At 41.8% G+C, this 20600-nt stretch overlaps 2 protein-coding genes across 5 annotated transcripts in view; one reads left to right on the top strand and one right to left on the bottom strand.

Annotated features, from left to right (window-relative positions):
• Positions 1–20600, top strand: part of LOC110162058 (NACHT, LRR and PYD domains-containing protein 12-like) — a 75173-nt gene that overhangs the window by 7536 nt on the left and 47037 nt on the right. The window lies entirely within an intron of this gene.
• Positions 16036–17835, bottom strand: LOC129410017 (interferon-inducible GTPase 5-like). The gene is given in 5 exon segments (XM_055157017.1): positions 16036–16409; positions 16411–16517; positions 16519–16776; positions 16778–16959; positions 17076–17835. Coding segments are annotated over 5 exon segments (1179 nt in total). The 5' UTR covers positions 17629–17835; the 3' UTR covers positions 16036–16330.

The raw sequence follows: 20600 nt of genomic DNA, 5'->3' as shown, positions 1-20600 counted from the left end.
GCACGATTTGTTAATACACATCTTTTGTGTGTTTGTTGCAGTTTTACAAAAAAAAGGAAAAACGGAAAAAAGAAAAAGACAAAGAGACAAATGTGGAAATAAACGTCCGTAAAAACAAGTCTTTTCCATATGGTCGTGTGGACTCTCTTTTTTGTATGTTCGCTATCTGTCTAGCCCTGGTAGAGACGCCATCGTGAGGACAGAATAGAGATAGAAATCATTTAATTTTCAGATTTTCAGAAGTATGGCAATTCAGAATATGTTTGAGTGGAAAATGTATTAGTTCTCCCAGAGCTGCTGTTCTCTCACTGACGCTCGCAGATCCCAGAGCCACTTTCTCCTGTGATTGCAATGGTAACTGTTGTATTGTTCTTTTTTTCTAAGATGTTTTTGCCCTTGACAGCTGCCAAAACAAGATCTCCATTTTGCATCGCCACTTGAACTTGTTCCATCTCGCCTTTTTAATTTCCTCCATTTCTGGAGATAAATCTTCACAATTGTCCATGTTTGTTGCTAAAATAAATAAAAATTGCAAATATAACTTCATAAAAATAGCACTGCAAAGGGCTCAGCAAATAAGTGTAAACATTATTTAATAATAGTTTGATATTACTTACAGAAGTGTTGGTGGTGAGCAGAAAAACAGCAGTAGAAATGTTGTCACATAGTCACAGTCTCGACTTAAGTCTGGAGGAAGTGCAGATAATACAGTTCTTATAACAGATGTAAGTGGGTCTGTCGCACTGAGGTTCAGTGTTTCAGAGCCAGTACACGGTGACAGTTCCTTCCTTTCTATCATTTTATGTATGAAAGATATTTGATTGAGACATTTTCTGACTTAAATGACTGGAAAAAAACAAACAAAACTATCAGTTCCAATACCAGATCTGAAAAAGATGGACGGACACTATCAAAATATAACATCACAGTCAGTGGAATTTCAGTTCCATAGTTTTCCAAAGAGATTCATTTGGTTCTATTTCATTTCAGTGAAACTGTAAGCATGTAACCACGCGACTACAACCCTCGGGTCAGGAGCATTATGCCAAATTAAACACACCTGTGGGTGCGCGCTACACCTACATGAATGACGCACGTGCACACACTCACCCTCTTTCTATCCTCCTGGTCGTTGAGAGCTTATGCCGCGCGGCTTGAGATTTTCGCCATTTTGTTCACGGATCATCGCTGATTTGGGCTGCTCCTTGTTGTAGTACCCCCCTGGCGTTCCGTGTCAATTTTGTTGCAGTTTGGTGAGTTATAATATTGAATTATAATATTATGATATAATATACGTGCACATAAACTTCTTTTTCATTTGTTTGTGCTACAGGGGACTTCATTCTCCTCTAGTGTGAATCTCCTGTGTCGAAATGGCTTCGGGGGTGGATAGTGACCACATGGACTGTGTTACTGTTATGGAGACGCTGCCACCTGGTCAGGAGGTGGACTCCCCTCCCCCCCGTAAAGCGGCGCGGAAGTCTGGTGGTAAACGGGCACATGACCACGTTTATGACCCCAGGGTGGATTATCTCCAGAATCAACTGGAGGACACCATGGCTGCTACACAACAGCGGCTGCTGGAGAATCAAGGCCCTCTGCGTAGGTTTTCTCATCCTGATGCCGTTTTACTGTCCGCTTCGTAACATGGGTAAGACCGGCAGCTCAGGCTGCGGCTCCTCTGCTTTGTTGGACGGTTACGAGGAGAAGCAGGTTATGTTGGATGATGTTGCTGGAGAAGGACCGTCATCTGAGATGTGTGACTTCTCTATTAAAGCCCTGCTCACACGAGCGGCCACTGCTGCAGGTCTTCCTGCTCCTCCATCTCCACCCAAGGCTTCTGCATTAGATCGGGGTTCGGGCCACCAGGGCTATGCCCTTTTGCCCGTCTATTTGGATTTAGTTTCCCGTCTCCAAGAGTCGTGGGCTCGGCCAAGAGAAGCTTTACTTCCCCGCTCTGCACTAAGTGTGCTTCACAGTGCTGCTGAGCATGGGTTGGATGGGACCCTACAGGTGGGACCTTCATTTGCACTCCTGGCTGGGGCATCCCCTTCGGGCCGGGTCGCCCGTCATCCCAATAAGCCATGGCTGCTAGACTGGCAAACACCAATGCTCTACTTCTTGTGTATATGGAGGACCTGATCCGAGATCTGGATTCTAAGAGCCCATCTGAGCTCATGCCTGAAATGACTAACATCATGGATATGGTGATTCAGGGAGCGAGTGCTCAGGCCAAGGTCCTGGGTAACTCCTTGGCCCATCTCACCATGGCCAGGCGCCACATTTGGTTGAGCCAGAGGGCCTTGTCAGAGGCGGAACATGATGCTGTTTTGGGGGCCAGCATTTCGCCTGGTCATGTGTTTGGTGCGGCTGCAGAGGCAGCCTTGGATGAAGCCCAAAAGGTGCAAATGCGCAGTCGAACCATGCGCAATCAGGGGCTCTTTAGGTCACATCCTCGGATGGCCCCAGAGAGACATATTGGCCCACAAAGACCTCAGTCAGTGGGTCAGGGTTCCTCACAGGATTCTGGAGGTGGTAGACAGGCCTTTGTTCCCCGAATGGGCTGACAGAGGGTCCGTACTCGTTCTCGGGAGCGCAGTGCACAGGGTCCGCCCAAGTCTGCCCAGCGTTCATGACTATACACTTCGGCTGGCGTCAAGTTTTTCAAGCACCCATCTCAGTGCTTGGCGCCAGTGCACTTCATGCCCATGGGAGCTAAAGTCCCTGGAGTGCGGCTACCGTCTGCAATTCCGCCTCCACGCTCCATACTTTCGGGGCATTTTATGGACAAAGGTGGGAGACAAGTCTCTTTCAGAAGTGCTTGCCAGCGAGATTTTGGCCTTACTCTCCAAAAAGGCTATACGTCCAATGGATCCACAGGAGGGAAATCAGGGGTTCTACTCCCCGTATTTCCTTGTCCCAAAGTGCGCCCCATTCTCGACCTGAGGAGGTTAAACAAGTACCTCAAGGTTCTTCCGTTCAGAATGCTCAAAGTGACAGCATTATTTCAGGCCATTTGAGCAGGCGACTGGTTCACAACTGTGGATCTACGCGATGCTTATTTTCATGTGCCCATTCATCCGGGTCATCGTCGCTACCTGCGGTTTGCATTCCAAGGTGTAGTTTATGAGTACAATGTGCTCCCATTTGGCCTGTCACTGTCTCCTCGAACTTTCACAAAGTGCATCGATGCCGCACTCTCCCCACTCCGGAGGAGGGGTATCAGAGTGCTGAACTATTTGGACGATTGGCTGGTGTGCGCTCCGTCCCCAAGCATGGCTCGCGAGCACACTACAGTCGTTCTCGACCATCTAACTTCCTTAGGTCTTCACCTGAATGCAGAGAAGAGCTGCCTTGTCCCGAGCAGTTCGGTGGAATATTTGGGGCTGGTCCTGAACTCAGTCACAATGACTGCCTGCCTGACACCAAAGCGGGTGACGGCCATCAGGGAAGGCATAGCAAGTTGCCTTGCTCAATGCACTGTTACTGCTGTGCAATGCCAAAGGCTGCTAGGTCTTTTGACTGCAGGTTCCCAGGCAATGCCTCTGGGTCTACTGCACACACGACCACTTCAGAGGTGGTTTGTGTGCCAAAGGCTCTCCATGCCCAGGGACAGGTTGAGGAAGGTAACCCTGTCCCGCATGTGCCTCAAGACCCTCACATGGTGGATGGGTTCCAGAGCTGTCGCAGACGGGGTTCCCCTAGGCTTTGGGGCAGCCCGAGTCACTATAACTGCCGACGCATCCCAGATGGGTTGGGGAGCTGTGTGCGAAGGCAGGACTGCCCGAGGGACTTGGGACTCTGTACGACAGAGTTGGCACATCAATCTCCTCGAGATGGAGGCTGTTCGTTTGGCACTGCAGCACTTCCTCCCAGTGGTGAGGGGCAAGCAGGTGATGGTACGAACGGACAACACTGGAGTGGTGTCTTACATCAATCATCAGGGCGGTCTGAAGTCTCCGTCTTTGCATGCCAGAGCATGCCAGCTCCTTCTGTGGGCCCAGTCAGAGGACGTCTCTGAGAGCCTTCTACCTTCCCAGCCTCCTCAATGTTGCAGCAGATCTGCTGTCCAGAGGCGCTCCTCATCCCTGCGAGTGGCGCTTACACCCCCAGGTGGTGGATCAGATATGGTGCCGCTTCGGTCAGGCCTCAGTGGATCTATTTGCGACGGAGGAGAACAGTCATTGTCCCCTGTGGTTTTCGATGAACGGCCTACCAGGACCACTGGGGGTAGATGCCCTGAGCCAGAACTGGCCTCCAGGGGTGCTTTATGCTTTTCCTCCACTGCCTCTCCTTCCAGCTCTGCTTGGCAGGGTGAGGTTGTTCCAGGCACGAGTTCTCTTAGTGGCACCAAACTGGCCGCAGAGACCCTGGATGTCCGAGGTGTACGAGATGCTGGATGGGGAACCATGGCGCCTCCCAAACAGAAAGGACTTGCTGTCCCAGGGACAGGCAAAATCTGGCACCCTCGGCCCGAAGTCCTGAATCTTCATGTATGGCCCTTGAACGGCAGTGCTGGCATGCTCTTGGGGTGAGCAGGGCTGTTGTTGACACCTTACAGGCCGCACGGGCACAGTCCACCCAACGCCTCTACGGGTGTAGGTGGAGCGTGTTTGCTGGGTGGTGCCACAGGACTGGTGTAGACCCTGTGTCCTGTGACATGACTATGGTGTTGTCCTTCCTTCAGCACCTTTTGTATCAGGGGCACTCAGAATCCACTTTACATGGATATCTTGCTGCCATTTCTACGGCTCATGAGCGGTGTGATGGGCTCACCCCTGGGTCGCATCCCCTTGCAACACAGTTTTTGAAAGGTGTTAGGAGGCGTTGCCCTTCCAGGCGTTGTTTGCTCCCATCTTAGGCTCTGCAGGTTGTCCTCGGGGCACTTTGCCTGCCTCCTTTTGAGCCTTTGTCTGACCTGGACCTGCGGGTCCTGAGTTTAAAAACGCTCTTTCTACTTGCCATATCATCAGCTAAGCGAGTGGGGGAGCTTGCTGCTCTTTCCGTTGGGACAGGGTGCCTGCGTTTTGGGGACGAGAATGAGGTGGTTCATCTCCTGCCGAACCCCGCCTTCCTACCCAAGGTGTTGCCTAGGAATTATGTGGCTAAGCCTTTGGTCTTGGAGTCCTTCTATCCTCCACCACACTCTTCTGAAGATGCTGAGAGGCTGCATGCGCTGTGCCCCGTAAGGGCCCTAAAGGTTTATGTGGCTCGTACCAGCTTGCTTCGCTCAGTGGATAACCTTTTTGTGAGCTATGGCACATCCACGTTGGGCAGGCCTGTTACAAAACAGCGACTGGCCCACTGGATAGTTGATGTCATTGCGATGGCTTATAATCACGCAGGGAAGCCTCCCTCGCATGGAGCGGTTGCTCACTCTACACGGGGAATGGCTGCATCTTGGGCACTGTTCAGAGGTGCGCCTTTGGAGGAGGTGTGTAGTGCTGCTGGTTGGGCATCCTCCTCTACCTTTGCCAAGTTTTACAGGCTGAATTTGCCTGCTTCCACCATCCCCTCTGCTGTTTTAGGGGCTGTGATGGATGGGTGACACTTTGTGTTATTATGAGATTGCTCTATGTTTGCAATAAAGCTGCTCATGCACTTGCACTTGTGGTTGATGTGCTTACTTATTTATCAGATGGTGTGTCCTTGTGGGTTCCACCTCACCTTCCCTGTGACTGATTTGGCATACTGTTGTCACGTGGTTACAGGTTCACTGAAATGAAATAGAACGATTGTTTACGTATGTAAACACGGTTCTATGAATGAAAGGGAACCTGTAACCGTCCTGGTCACATGTCGGTGATTGGTTGGCTGGTTACGCCCAGTCGTCAGAAAGAGGGTGAGTGTGTGCACGTGCGTCATTCATATAGGTGTAGCGCGCACCCACAGGTGTGTTTAATTTGGCATAATGCTCCTGACCTGAGGGTTGTAGTCACATGGTTACGTGGTTACAGGTTCACTTTCATTCATAGAACTGTGTTTACATACGTAAACAATCGTTTTCTTAGTGTACTTTTTATAATACTTTGTAAACTTCCATCAGACCAGTGTTTGTTCTTATACTTAAATCTTCACATGTTTTAACTGTTCCTGTTACAAAGACAGGGCTGTATTATACCGTTTATTTAGTTAGGGTGCAGTACCAAGCCTGACCACTAGGGGTGCGGCCGTTTTGTGAGCGCATGATAAGTTTAGTTTTCTCATTATTAGTCTGTGCATGGTGAGGTGTGTTGTTGTTTCTTCTCTGTTTCTTTTTGTTGTGCTGTGCGTCCATGAGACAGGTGGGTGTTTTACCATGTTAAATTAGGGTGTTTAATGAGGAAACTGAGTGTTCACAGTTGTTCAATGTTATTTATGCAGTTATGACGCATGTTAGCTTCAATGCTAAATTTTGCTAAGCTACTCTTCGTTTTATGTATGCTTTATCTTATTATTTAATTCATGTTAGTCAAGTCTTTTGTTTATTCAGGTAGCCTTATGTATATTTGGGGATTGTGTTTGACACAGAATGCCTATGATTATTGAAGTTCATTAGTAGTAGAGGTTTTGAGGCCTACCTTTTTTCACGTGTCTGCCGAGTACCCATTGGTTAAAATATATTTGGATTTATATTTCTATTTGCCTAATATTGTGTATTATTATTGTTATAATATATTGTTATGTTATTATTGTTCCTTTTAATCTAGTCTATTTCTAATATTGTGTTTATTTGTTTGTTTACAGAACCACACATATACACACACGCCCACATACTCATCCCATCCAAAGACAATAAAGAAGTAAAGATCTTCCGTCTCATCCTTGCATTCTGACCGATGCACACTCCGCGATCACAACCCTACTGAACCAAACAGTAGTAGCAAACCTCCAGAACAGTTCCTGTGTTCTTCCTGAAATTGGTGGTTGTTGACCACAGTGATTTGTGACTGGTGAGTGTGCGGCTACAGACTCTTTTCATTGTGCACGGTGGCTCAGTGTCTAGCACTCATGCCTCACAGCAAGAAGGTTCAAGGTTTGATCCCCAGGTCGTCTGGGCCTTTCTGTGTGGAGTTTGCCTGTTTCTCCCCATGTCTGGATGGGTTTCCTGTGGGCGCTCTGGTTTCCCCCATCAGCCCAAAACATGCTAAAGGTCTCCAGAACAGTTGATAGTCAAGGTCAGTTAAATACAATCAATTCAATGAATCTGTCCAGGGACGACAGGTGGAAATCAGCACTGATGCTACAACCTGATGTACAATGTATCTCTCCGTTAAGGTTAATGCAAAAATTGTGCACTGTCCCTGTCTCAGATAAATAAATCTTTAACATTTTCTTTCATTTTTGTCTTTGCCACATTAGTTTGCTTGTTTTGTACAATACTACCATCCGTCTGCACGCCACTGAGATCTTTAGCAGGTTTCAGTGAGATACGTGTAAAGATGAAAATACAGCCAAAAGAAAAACACACAGCATGTGTAAAATATGATTAATAAATTAAGAAAATTTGATTATTGCTTGTAGACGATGTTGTTCTGAACTTAATTTTTTTTTTTAAGTTGGCAAAAAGGCTTCCGGTTGAGCACATGTTTACACTTTTTCTGATAAACACTACTTTATTACTCCTACTAACTACCACTTTGACTACTACTGCAACTCTTTCTATCAGTACCACTATTACATTGTCTGATCATATTATTCTAAATGTTGTGCTCAACATATTATTTGCCTTCAACTTATAAATCTCATGTTATTTTATATTTATAGGTCCCATATTACACAAAATATACTCTTGTCACTTTATGTCATGTTCTACTGTTGTTCCCTCCTCAAAAACAGAGCTGGAGTAACTCTTTATTATTATTAATCTGTCTACATCTCCAAAGAACAACTAAATGTTTCCTTTTTTTTTATAAAAAATTCTGAAAATAGCAATTCCAAGGCTCAAATTATTTAAATGATTCTACTGAAGGTGTGTGGACTTTAAAAACACAATGGAGCACTTCCTGTATTCACATATGACATGATGTCGTGTGGATGAAACAAAACACAAATCCAGGTCTGTTTGCGATGAGGAAACTAAATTAGAACATAGAACATAGATTAAGAAAGTTGCTTCAATTAAAGTATAAAAACAACTAAAAACATTATGACCACTGGAAGTTGAATGTCAAATGTCCTTGGTTAGTCCTGGTTTAGACCTGGTTTAGTCCTAGTTTAATCCTAGCCTAGACCTGGTTTAGACCTGGTTTACTGCATCTCTTGTGGAGTGTTCAGTTTCCAGTGGTCAGTGACTATAAGGGAAGTTTTAGACCTGCTCTAGATCTATTCCTGGTTTAGACCTAGACCTGCATTAAAGCTGTTTTTTCCCTGGGTTAGACCTGGTTCAGTCCTGGCGAAGTCCCCGGTTAGACCTGGTTTAGTTCTGGACATAACATGTTGTAAAGTCACTATAACTTCTATTACTTTTATACTTTTTCTAGTTGTGTATTTCAAAACACTCTAACTAAACGCCATAACTCAACAATAAAAACATCTATTCTCTACATTATCTATTAAACAAGCAAAGACGTTGTGGGAATCATTCTCTGTGTTTTTAATGTTTAATTCGTGTTAATTCACCATGCAATATAAGTAGTGCAATGTTCAATGACGTGTTGTGTTGTGTCTGGACTTTGAAGTGTCAAAGGGTGGGGATATGATGTTGTTATGGACTTTAGGCTGTATAAGAGACAGTAAAAATAACAAGTTATGCAGTCAGTTAATATTTGTCAGATGGCTAGCATAAAGCTACCTGTTTTCCTGTCTGTTTTGGATGGGGGAAGTCGTCGAGGGGCGACGTGCATTGCATAGTATCACAACACATAAAGAGTATATTTTATAATGTTTTTTTTTATTACTTACAGAGATGTGGTGATGAGTAGAAACAAGAAACTGTAGAAAATTTGATGGAAAAAAGAAATCTTTAACAATCACAATCTAGGCAGTTTCTGGTCTTTGGAGGAACTGCTGTAAATACAGCATTTACAACTCATGGAGGTGGGTGTGTTGTACTGACTTTATGTGTGTCATTTTGAAATGTGATGCTTCAGTTGGCAAATAACAGCAAAAGGTTATCAGATTAACAGTAATAATAAAATAATAAAAAGTATAATGAAAAAAATCGAATCAGTCTTACATCTGAACATTTGAACCTTTCCCTTGTGGTGATATTGTGCCACCAACAAGAGGATGTTGACAGTGTTTTAAAACCAGCTCAATATAGTGCTGCAAGGGTGTATTAAAATGCCATGCAAAACAGGGAGACTGAAACCAAACCCAAGTTTCACCACAGTGATAAAATCTAGCACAGACAAAATAGGTAAATTCCTTTTTAGATATTTGAGTCCAGCAAGTAAGTAAGCAAACTTTATTTATGCAGCGCTTTTCACAGATAAAAATCACATCAGAGAGCAGGTACACCATAAAACAATAATAAATTGGAGCATATAGGAGCTTTACCAATTATCTGTTTAACCAGTCAGACAGTCTACACCAGCATTTCATATGTGCGTCCAACAGGCATCATTAAGTTATGCGTCGCTCAAATGAGATTGGAGTTAAACTTTTTCAGTAACACCAGAGCGCCTCCAGGCTTTTTAGCAGGGGGAAGACAATGTGTCAATATAACCTTTCGATGCCCTTTCAAAATAAGTAGTTTAAAAACTCTACAATCGCATAAACACTGTGCATTACATCAGGAGCTGACTCATGAAGGACTACAGAAAGTTTTTATTTATGGGGGATACATACTGTATACTACACTTTACCATGTTATACCTAAATATGACAAGAAATTATGGAGGAAAAGGCACACAGCACAGACATCCAAATGTATAAGGTAAGTAGGCTAATTAATGTGAGCACCACAGACAGGGCTGTTATCTCTATGCAAAACATTGTCCCTCTGGTCAACCTTTGAATAGTTAAAAGGTCATTTATCTGATTAACAATGAACATGTAAGCAATATAAAACAGCTTGGTGTTTAAACCATAGACTGTATAATGAAGTGGACTAAGTGAGTGTAACGTCACACCAATTTGACGTCAGGTTCTATTTTATGAATAAGATTTAACAGACAAAATATTGGGAAAAAACCCCCCAGATCAGAATCATGTAGAGTGGGTTAATACGAATATTTTAAGACCAAAATGACAATCACTGCAGCAGTTACTTAGAGAGGGACCACCAGTGGCGGCTGGTGGTATAATTTTTTTGGGGAGGCGCCAAGGCCAAAATTATAAATATATATTATTAATTTATGTATTATATATAGGCTATATAGTATTATAACGAAACAAACAGTAATTTCGCTCACTACTGGCTGAACTATCAGAGCACAACGCACATCCAAGCACAATTTTACGCAAATTTACTCAAGTTTACGCAGCAGCACAACTTGATCCACCGCTCATCACAACGTAACTCGGCGCTCACGGCCATCCCCAACAATGTCAACAAAACTACAATAAGAGGCTACGATCACAACATGAACACACGGCATCAGCGCCGCTCCTACAGCACACGACAGAACAACAGCAGCTCCACCGCACCCACAAGCTCATTTACGCACTATCTAACTATAATACTATTTCACTATTAACACTATTTAACTATTATCACTGTAAGACTATTTACTGTCAGCTTCTCCTGGAGGCAGCCTGAACAGAGGATGTTAAGAAAGAGACTTGGAGAGTTAGATCAGCAAGGCAAGGCAAGTTTATTTGTAGAGCACAATTCGTACACAAAGTAATTCAAAGTGCTTTACAGAATAAGAAATACATTAAAATCATAACAAAAACAAATCAAAACATAAACAATCATGAAGATTAAAATTAAAAAAGAGACATAAATTGGAGAGAAGAGTGCGGAATGAAAACCTTTCAGTTATTTGCACAGTTAAACAGAAATGTTTTGAGTCTGGATTTAAACAGCGTCACAGAAGAGTCTGTCTCACATGTTCAGACTGTTCCAGGTTTTAGCTGCATGAACCTGAAACTCTGACTCCCCTTGTTTAGTCGTGACTCTGGGCACCAGCAGGAGGCCGGTCCCTGAGCTCCTCAGAGTGTGAGATGTTCATATGACACTAACATGTCACAGATGGACTTTGGTGCTCGGACATGGAGACACTTGTACAAACAGAGCTGCTTTAAAGTTTATTCTCTGAGGCACAGGAGCCAGAGCAGAGACCTGAGCACAGGACTTATGTGCTCGTACTTCCTAGTTCGAGTAAGGACCCGAGCTGCAGCGTTCTGGATGTTCTGGATGTTCTGGATGGATTTCTGCAGCGTCTCACAGCTCGTTTGGAGAGACCAGTGAGCAGAACATTACAGTATCTAACCTACTGGAGACAAACACATGGATAAGTTTCTCCAAGTCTGATTTAGACAGTAAACCTTTGATTTTTGCTATGTTTTTTAGATGGTAAAAGGCTGCAGATGTTATTGACTTGATGTGGCTGTTAAAGTTCAAGTCTGAGTCCATTATTACCCCTAGATTTCTTGCCTGATTTGAAGGTTTTAGAGAGAGAGACTGGAGGTGACTGCTGACACTGTCCCTTTGTTTCTGTGGACCAAACACTATGACTTCAGTCTTGTCAGAGTTTAGCTGGAGAAAGTTGTTTTGCATCCACACACTGATCTGTTGGATGCAGTGACCAAGTGACTCCACTGGTCCATAGTCTCCTGCTGCCAGAGAGACGTAGATCTGAGTGTCGTCTGCATAATTGTGGTACGACACGTTATTGCTGCTTATTAACTGGCCTAATGGCAGCATGTAGAGATTGAACAACAGGGGGCCCAGGATTGACCCCCTGAGGCACCCCACAGGTCAGGGCCATGTCATCTGAGACACAGTTTCCAATTTCAACAAAAATACTTCCTGTCTTCTAGATAGGACTTGAACCAGTTTAGTACAGTACCAGAGATGCCCACCCAGTCCTCTAGTCTCTGTAAGAGGATCCCATGATCGACAGTGTCAAAAGCAGCACTCAGATCTAACAGAATCAAGACTGAGACTTTGCCTGCATCAGTGTTCAGGCGGATGTCATTTGTCACCATGATAAGAGCAGTCTCAGTGCTGTGGTGGGTTCTAATTCTCATACATGTCTCTTTATTAATTCAGGCAGATTCAGGTCTCAAGATTCAAGTTGATTCAGCATGATTTTGCCTACACGGCGTCTCTCTGTGCGTCGGTCGTCCCTCGACAACGCAGTTGGCGTTCCCCCACTGATGCACAGAAAAACTGGGTGCCTTTTATACCAGCATAACTGTTGAGTTAACATCTTCATGGAAACTTACACAGCGGTTTTGTCCCAACACGTGTCCCATAACAGACTGGCATATGCTAAAGGTTGGAGACACACCCCTTATCTGTCCCATATACATTCACCATCCATATGACATCATATCCCAACCCCACTGACACTCCAAAGTCCAAAAACATACACAGCATGTCAAGGAACACAGAGATTCAGTACAGGGCAAATTAACATATGAATGAAACTTTAAAAACACAGGTTAGAAGCCCACATTACCTCTGAGACTCCATCTTCAGATTTGCCCCAAACTAATAAACAAACCTCTTACCTTCTCCAGAGACTGAAAGGTTGTATGGAGGATTTTTTTTGTTTCAAATTGTCAATGATAGATTATAGAGATGCAGTAGCCTTGTAATTATGATGACCAAAAAAAAGAGAATAAAAATTCATCAACTCTGGACGTGGTGGGGCTAAACATTTGCCAATAGATAACGACACTGCCTCGTTATCTGTGAGCTGACAGGCTGTCAATCAAACTCCCTACGTTTCTAGCGTAACTGACTTGTCTGCGCCGCCGGTACGTGGTTTACGTACGACTGTCACGCAGTCCACAGACGCAAGACGCACAGACGCTGTTTACTCCACCAACGCAACAGTTCTTAGCGGCTTTTTTTGACCTATATCTTCCTCGCAGTTCGCACAAAGTTTGTTGCGATGGCGACAAGAATCCAGGAGCAGTTCGCCACAAAAGAAAGTCCGTTTTTGAGGTCGCTGAAAGAAGAAGACAAGGGGAAAAGCAGCAAAGTCAAACTAAGGTGATTCTTGGAGATTCATTCCAGCGATGGCGCGACTGAAGCAGACGAAGGGTCTAAAGACTGACGCACTGGTCCACAAATTACTCCTGGACAGGAAACTTCTGCTTATTATGAAAACGTACTTTATTTCCAAGAGTTAGACAAAAGTTTTTCAGGACACGAAAGCGATATCCTATGTCTGAAAACGTAATTTTCAAGGCAAAGAAAGAGTCCGCTTGCTGCTGCGTGTTGTAGCTAGTTCATTCGCACGGAATCTCCGCGCACTCTTCTCTGCACCCCTTTCCTGCTCCTCTCCCCGCTGCCCGATCCACTCTTCCCTCTGCTCCTCACTTCTCCGTCTTGCCTAACCAACACTGTAGTTAGTTGTTTACAAGTCATGTGCACCGGCTGTAAACAACCCTGTTTCTGGCGTAAAGAGGAGGCGGGAGGAGGCGTTTCTACGTAAGGAGCTGTAGGGGAGGGGAGGTGGTTTCACGCATGTGCAACATTTGAAAAAGGACAAACAGTCGCTGGATTTCTCATTCCTTGGAAAATCCTCTATACAACCTTGAAGCAGAGTGTTTCCTCTGTCCACTGTCCCACTGGTTCTGTCTCCAAATGTGTATTGTCCACAACAAAGAGATGAAACTGGTCCAAATCCAGGTTCAGTCAGGTCCAAGAGGCGAATGCACGAACTGATTGTAAAATTGTCTTTATCTCACTTCCCACTTAAATCTGAAAGTTACACCAGTCCATATGAACACCAGGACACCAGGTGGACTTAAGAGCTACGCCCAGTGACACTTTTACACCGAGAAACAAGCGGGTAAAGGCGGAGAGAGCAGCGAGAGACTGTCCCTGGCTCCGGCAGAGAGCGGGTCCTGGGTCCTGGGTCCTGGGTCCTGGGTCCTGGTCCCGGCGGCGGCTCTGTCCTCGCGCTTTACTCTGAACATGTTGAAGCTAAAGTCGCTAGCCGCCATTAGCCAGTGTGCGAATCAGAATCAGAGCCGTAGTATCTCACCGCAGCTCATTCCAGTTTAATGCTTCTTTTCTTGTTCTCACTCCCTAAAACTGTTCCTCGGATGAACTTTACGAACTCTTCATAACTTTACAACAAACCCTCTGTTGTTCTCGTCATTAGCGCCTGTCGCAGTAACATGACGTCAGTGCAGAGTCGGGGCTGAACCACAACATGTCCAGATGTGTTCATGTCATGGATCTATTAAAATAACAGGTCCAGATGTGTTCATGTTTATTATTCAGAACAATCAGTTGATTTCATGTCGCTCCGACCCTGCGCCACAAACACGGATTTTAGCGCTAATGTAAAGTCATGGGCAGAAACAACGTAATGACGTCACATTTTCTCAAAACTTCAGGCCACAGAAACGTCATCAGGCCGCTCCGACTCACCGCACTCAAAAACACATGACTCAAATAAAATGATATGAGCACATTTAACGTGATAAAAATATGTCTATGCAGATACACGTTACATTTTAAACAAAATATTAAACATACAGACTAATACGAAATAACAACTTTATACATTTTTTCTTCTTTTATCTAGTTCAAGTTATAGTGGGGATCGTACAGTATTAGTGTTTTTAAAGTACAATGGAAGGATTTGTAAAGGAGCCTACAACCAACAAGTTCAACAACACATCGAGACTGGAGGACTTGGAGGTTTTCATCTTTTCTGCTGTGAATGGCCCAGGAGTTTCCACCAAGTCATTGTGGATATGACCCAAGTGAATATTTGTTCAGGTAGTTGGTGATTCTGACCAGAAATTTGGTTTGGTCCACCTTTTGTCGGGGTTGAAAAGGATGATTTGTCGTCCGTCGATGTTTATGACCAATTTGTGGTCAAATGGTCTTGGGTCCTCTGCCGTTAGAGTGGATAAATAACCAGGATCAATACCCTTTACGTTCTTTCTCGCTCCGTCCGTCATGTTGAAATTAGTGTTTCTTGCCGCTGTCCAAAATAATTCCCAGCATGCAACACGCGCTTTTGTCAACAATGAAACTCGCCTATAAATGTTGCAGGTGAATGTAAAGGGAATATTACAATGAATGAAACAAAAACATTTATATGTGATTTAAGTGGCTGCTATCGTTTTAAATCATAGGTTTTGTTTGTTTTGTTTTATTATTTTAATCTGTTAAAGTTGGACATTTAGGTTAGAGTTCAGATTACAATGTCTTATTTATATATTTTGTTGTTTAAAAAAATAAATTGAATATATTACATGTATTAAACCGTCCTTTGCTGTTTGAACAGGATTAAATAAGTCACTCCACTTCTGTGATTCTGAATAAAATTGTAGGAAGGTTATAAGTTTCTAAGTTACTTGTAACTGAAAAAGAAACAAATAACTTGATTGTAAAGGTAATATTATAATTATAATACTCATTTTGATACCATAATTTTGATTCAAAAAAATAAAATAAAAATGCTTCAGTGTAATGTTGGGTTAAAAATAAGCAAATGATCATGTGCCAACAAGAGATTTTATTTTTAATACACAATGAGATACATGTTGTTTTAGACACTAAAAACCACTGGACACACGAGTCAAATCAGAGACTCATTAAAAACATTACCACCTGTAGCTCTGGTTTGAATAGACAGAGAATAGTAGCTCTGAAATTAGTTTATATTCTAGCCTGTATGTAAAAAAAAAAAACATTTAGCCTATTAAATCTAATGTTGTGATGGACAATTGATATTTTGCAGCGACATCAGTGATATTGCATTTGCAAACACTGTCAAAACATTTTTTTTAAGTTTTAGAGTTTTGTCTGAAAACTATATATAAAAAAATACACCCATTACAAAAGGGATTTAAACCAAACATTTTCAGGAGCTGTTATCAGTACGAGTGTTCATGATTTGAAACTGAAAAACTGATTCTGTGAAGCGCCACAAGTTCTACAAACATTGAACTGAAAAACCTGAGAAGTTCTTATTATGTGTTTATTGTTGTTTAGACAGAAAACAAAGACTTGAGAGTCTGATGAGTTTATCATGAACATGTTACACTGAGTCCACTGTTTTATAAGATAATTATGTTTGTTTATCACTGCTTCTTTAACAGAAATGAAATCACACAGTCATTCATGTTACATTTCAGGATATAAAATCTAAATCAAATGCAAAGTCTACAAAATAAAATAGAAATTCTTATAATAAAAAGAACTGTAAGTAATATTAAATCACACATTTATTTATTTATTCAGAGACTTTCTGTGTTGCAGTCACTCTCTTAAGGCTCTGGTGAAAACAGTTTGTGCATCCTCAGACAGAGTGTTGAGAATGTAGTTCAGAAGCTTTGAGTGTTGTTGTGTAAGACAAACCCACTGCTACTGCTGTGCCAACAAATGGGATGAATCTGATCACTTCTTCTGCTGCTGTTGATAATATGTATACTGCAGAGGAGGTTAAGAACCTTGATTATAAGTTCTTTGGTTATTTGTTTTCCAGCCAATGGAGATTTCAACCCTTTCATTAACTCCTCCAGAGGCACATCAGACAAACGTGAGAGGTTTTGTAGTGCAGCAGCACTAAGACCAAAAGAATTCTGACACTGTGTAGTGAATGACATAATGATCCCGACATCGACCGCAGCAGATAAACCAGGGATTGGTACAGCTGCTCCTGCAGCAGACATTACTGCATTTAACAGAATTTGTTTTTGTAGTTCTTTCTTTCTTCTTGTTGATGACGTCCAGGCTGATGTTGGGCAGAGCCAAGAGAAGAGCGTCTCTTTGGAGCTCGGGCAGGTTCTTCTGGAGGGTCTCATGAAGCAAAGGGAAGTCGTATGAATGACGCTCATGAGCAGACACCAGAAAAACCTCTGGAGACTTAATGTTCTGCTTTTTAAGATCTGCAGAGAAATAAAATTATAGAGTCAAAAACATAGAATAAATATTAACACATTAACACAAAACAACATTATAAGAATGTAAATATAATCATTATGAAATGAAAATAAAAAAGTACTTTGAATGCACTTGTCTCTGATTTCCTGAAGGGTTTGATCTTTGTTCTTCTTGCGTCTTTCTGCAGCACTAATATTGTTGTCGATTTTTGAACGAATGAAGTAAAACTTTTTCTTCATCTTTTGAATTTCCTTTGCAAGTTTGACGTCGTTTTCTCTGAAGCAAGTGTCAGAGACGATAATGAAGAAATCAAACTTTTCAAAACCCATTTTCTTCAGATACTGATCAGCAGGAAATTTACTGGTGCCAATTCCAGGAAGATCCCACATTGTAATTTTGGGATTGTTGGGGTAACTGTATTGTTTTGGTTCCATTGTTGTTTCTACTTCACCGACAGGAGCTGCTGCTTCATCATCATCACTGACGCCTCTTAAAGCGTTCACTAATGTTGATTTACCAGAGCCAGTTTCTCCTGTGATTGCAATGGTAATGGTTATGTTCTCCTTTTTTTCTAAGACATTTTTGGCCTTGGCAGCTGCCAAAACAAGATCTCCATTTTGCATCGCCTTTTTAACTTCTTCCATCTCCCAAGAAAGATCTTCAGAACTAGCCATGTTAGCTGCTAAAATAAATGATAAGATTTTAATTTCATGTAAATAGTTTTACATAGCATCACAACACATAAAATATATTTTATAATATTATTTTTTATTACTTACATAAATGTTGTTCAGTGTAACAAAAGTGGTGATGAGCAGAAACAGGAAACTGTAGAAAAGTTGATGAAAAGAAAACTTCAACTGTTCTCACATTCACAGTCTGGGCAGCTCCTCGTGTCTGGAGGATCTGGTGATACAACACTTCAACTTGTACAAGTGGGTGTGTCGCACTGACCTTATATGGTCATTTTGAAATGTGACGCTTCAATGGACAAACAACAAAATGTTTTCAGATTAACAGTCAAATCTAACACAAACCAGTTTGATCAGGTTGGTTGAACTTTCTCTTATGGTGTGTGTGGTGGACACCTCTACCACCACTCCATAGTGTCAGTATTATTTAATTTACAATATTATTTACATTAAGTTAATTACACTACACATAATTTAATTCCGTTATTTAGACTTATGTTCTAATTTGAGTGCACGCATTTTAGTTAATATAAGTCTAATTTACTTACACTTGTTCTTTTTGTTTTTTTGAGCACCGGACGGAGGACCCTGGGAGAGACCATCAGGACTCAGCAAAGGGGGGGAGCACTATTTAGTTTGTTTTACTAAGTTAATTTGTTTAGTTTGTGTTAAGGTCACATTATTATCACTTATTATTTTCTGTATTATAATTTTTGCTTTTTTGTTTACTTTGATTAAGTTATTGGTTTAGTTAGTTAATTAGTGTAATTCCTCCCTCTTGTGTTTAGCTTTAGTTGGTCCTCAGGTATTTAAACAACCTGTTCCTTTGTCTGGTTGGGTTAGTTTTGTTCTGTTCAGTTTGATTTTGAGTTAGCCCAGTTGGGCCCAGCTTTTTTGTTAATAATTTGCCTAATTTGAGCCTTTGTTAAATTATATCTTTTTTGGCTTTATTAAATTTAAACTTATTTTTATACCTTGTCTTTGCCTTTCTGTTTGGTCCACTACAGTGTGAGTGATGAACAGGCCATGTTGTAGTTTGTTACCAACAGAAGAATATTTACAGTGTTTTATCACCAGTGTTCAGACTGTGGTGATGTAAGAGTGTGTTAAATTGCCAAAAAACAAACAAACAAGGAGACAGAAACCAAAACTACTTTCACCACAGCAATAAAATCCAGGAAGAAAGAGAAGTGTGAACTGAAGCAAATACTTCATTCGGTGTGTTTTTCTATGTCTGTGTTTTCTCACTCAACAGGAGTTAAATTTAGCCTCTTTTGATAATTCAACTGAAGAAGGGTTAAATATATAAATCATTAAAGTCTATAAGTGCTCAGGTTCAGCACTTGACAACAAATGAACATCATTTTTTGTTCAATAAAATTTAAAGTGTTAAATGTCAGAGGCTTGAGAGAAAACAAAAGAAAAGCTATTTTTATGTTTAGTAAAAGAAAAATTACTAAATTATTTTCCTTCAAGAAACTCATTTTCTTGAAAAGGATTTCAAATTCTGGAAAGTTTAATGAGGAAAACAATGTTATTTCTGTCCTGGTAAATCAAACCAGACTCTAGGATTGATTTATGGTTAATCTCCATTAAATGTTTACAATATATAAAACAACTTCCACAGGGTCATGTCCCGCAGACGGATCATAAAGAAGATCAAAATCATGGAACTAATTCTATGGAGTCAGGTTCGTGTCTTTATTATCAGATAAATATCACGCCATTCACAAATACATTTCCTGCTCCAGAAACAAATATAACGACATTCACAGATATAATTCATGATTTACAAACATATTCAACAACATTCATAAAAGTATTTCTCGACTCAAAAGAAAAAGTTACGTGATTCACAAATGTNGTCATTTTTTGATGGGGTTAGAGGCTTAAGAGCATGTCTAATAGCCTGGAAAATACAGTAATATAGATAGACATTTTAGCTACCCTCATCTGTTTTAAATATTACTGGCCTGAATATTGTGATATCATCTGAAACCTAGAAACAGCATTTTGTTGTCAATTAGGCTACGTTTATATGATGACGGTCTGAACAGAAGACGCAAAAAGTGGCGTCGCGTCTTCACTTTTTATTACACGTTTAGACGAGCGTTTTCGGGAGGAAATCTGCGTGCATACGGTGACGCAAAAGTGTGTTGACATTGGATTGGGTATGCATCTAAGGCGGCTCGGTGGTGACACTAGGTGGTGATGTATGTCATGTAAAGTTTTACGCGATGTGAGCAGATCTGACCAGAGTTTTGTGTCTTGGGCAGTGAAGACGGAGTGTATTCAACTTTTCTATTCTGCAGGGTCGTTTCAGATTTTTGCGTTTTTAAGCCCCAAAAACGCCGTCACCATCTAAACGAAAGGCATTTCTGATAAAATACGATGTCGTTTTGACCCGCAAACATTCTCATGTAAACAGGCCCTGAGTCTGCGATAATTTTTTCGATTAGTGAAATAATTATTTCTCCTGCACGTTTTTACTTTTTACATACATTTTTAACCAAATAAAAGTTGAAACATGGTTGAAGGCTGCTAAATAGAGAATAATAAACAGTTTATTGGTTTATAGTTTATTAAGAAAGAACAAGCTTAGAAAATACTTAAAGATGGGGTATTACAATTCTATAGAGTATTAACTGCTAACACGGAAGTTTTGACGAAAACAACAGATATAAAATGTTTAATTCGTCTCAGTTTTGTTCTATTTTGAGCCCTTCCACCCCTTGCTCTCCATACTAAAACTACTCCCCCTTCAGAGCACTACAGATACAACCACAGTGCGTTCCGCTGATGAAACTACTGCACGTCTAGTCAGGTTTGTGAAGTTGTAGTGAACAGTTTTGTATCATGTTTTTGAATATTTGTGGAGAATTGGGAGAATAGGGCCTGGGAGAGATCGCTAAATGACTTAAACATGCATGGACGACATCTAAAACCTCTTCAGG

Source organism: Boleophthalmus pectinirostris, unplaced genomic scaffold (assembly GCF_026225935.1).
Source record: "Boleophthalmus pectinirostris isolate CB_2022bp ecotype Guang Dong unplaced genomic scaffold, ASM2622593v1 HiC_scaffold_1, whole genome shotgun sequence".
Taxonomy (NCBI): Eukaryota; Metazoa; Chordata; class Actinopteri; order Gobiiformes; family Gobiidae; genus Boleophthalmus; species Boleophthalmus pectinirostris.
The sequence above is the reverse complement of the archived record's forward strand: the minus strand, read 5'-3'. Positions and strand labels throughout refer to the sequence as shown.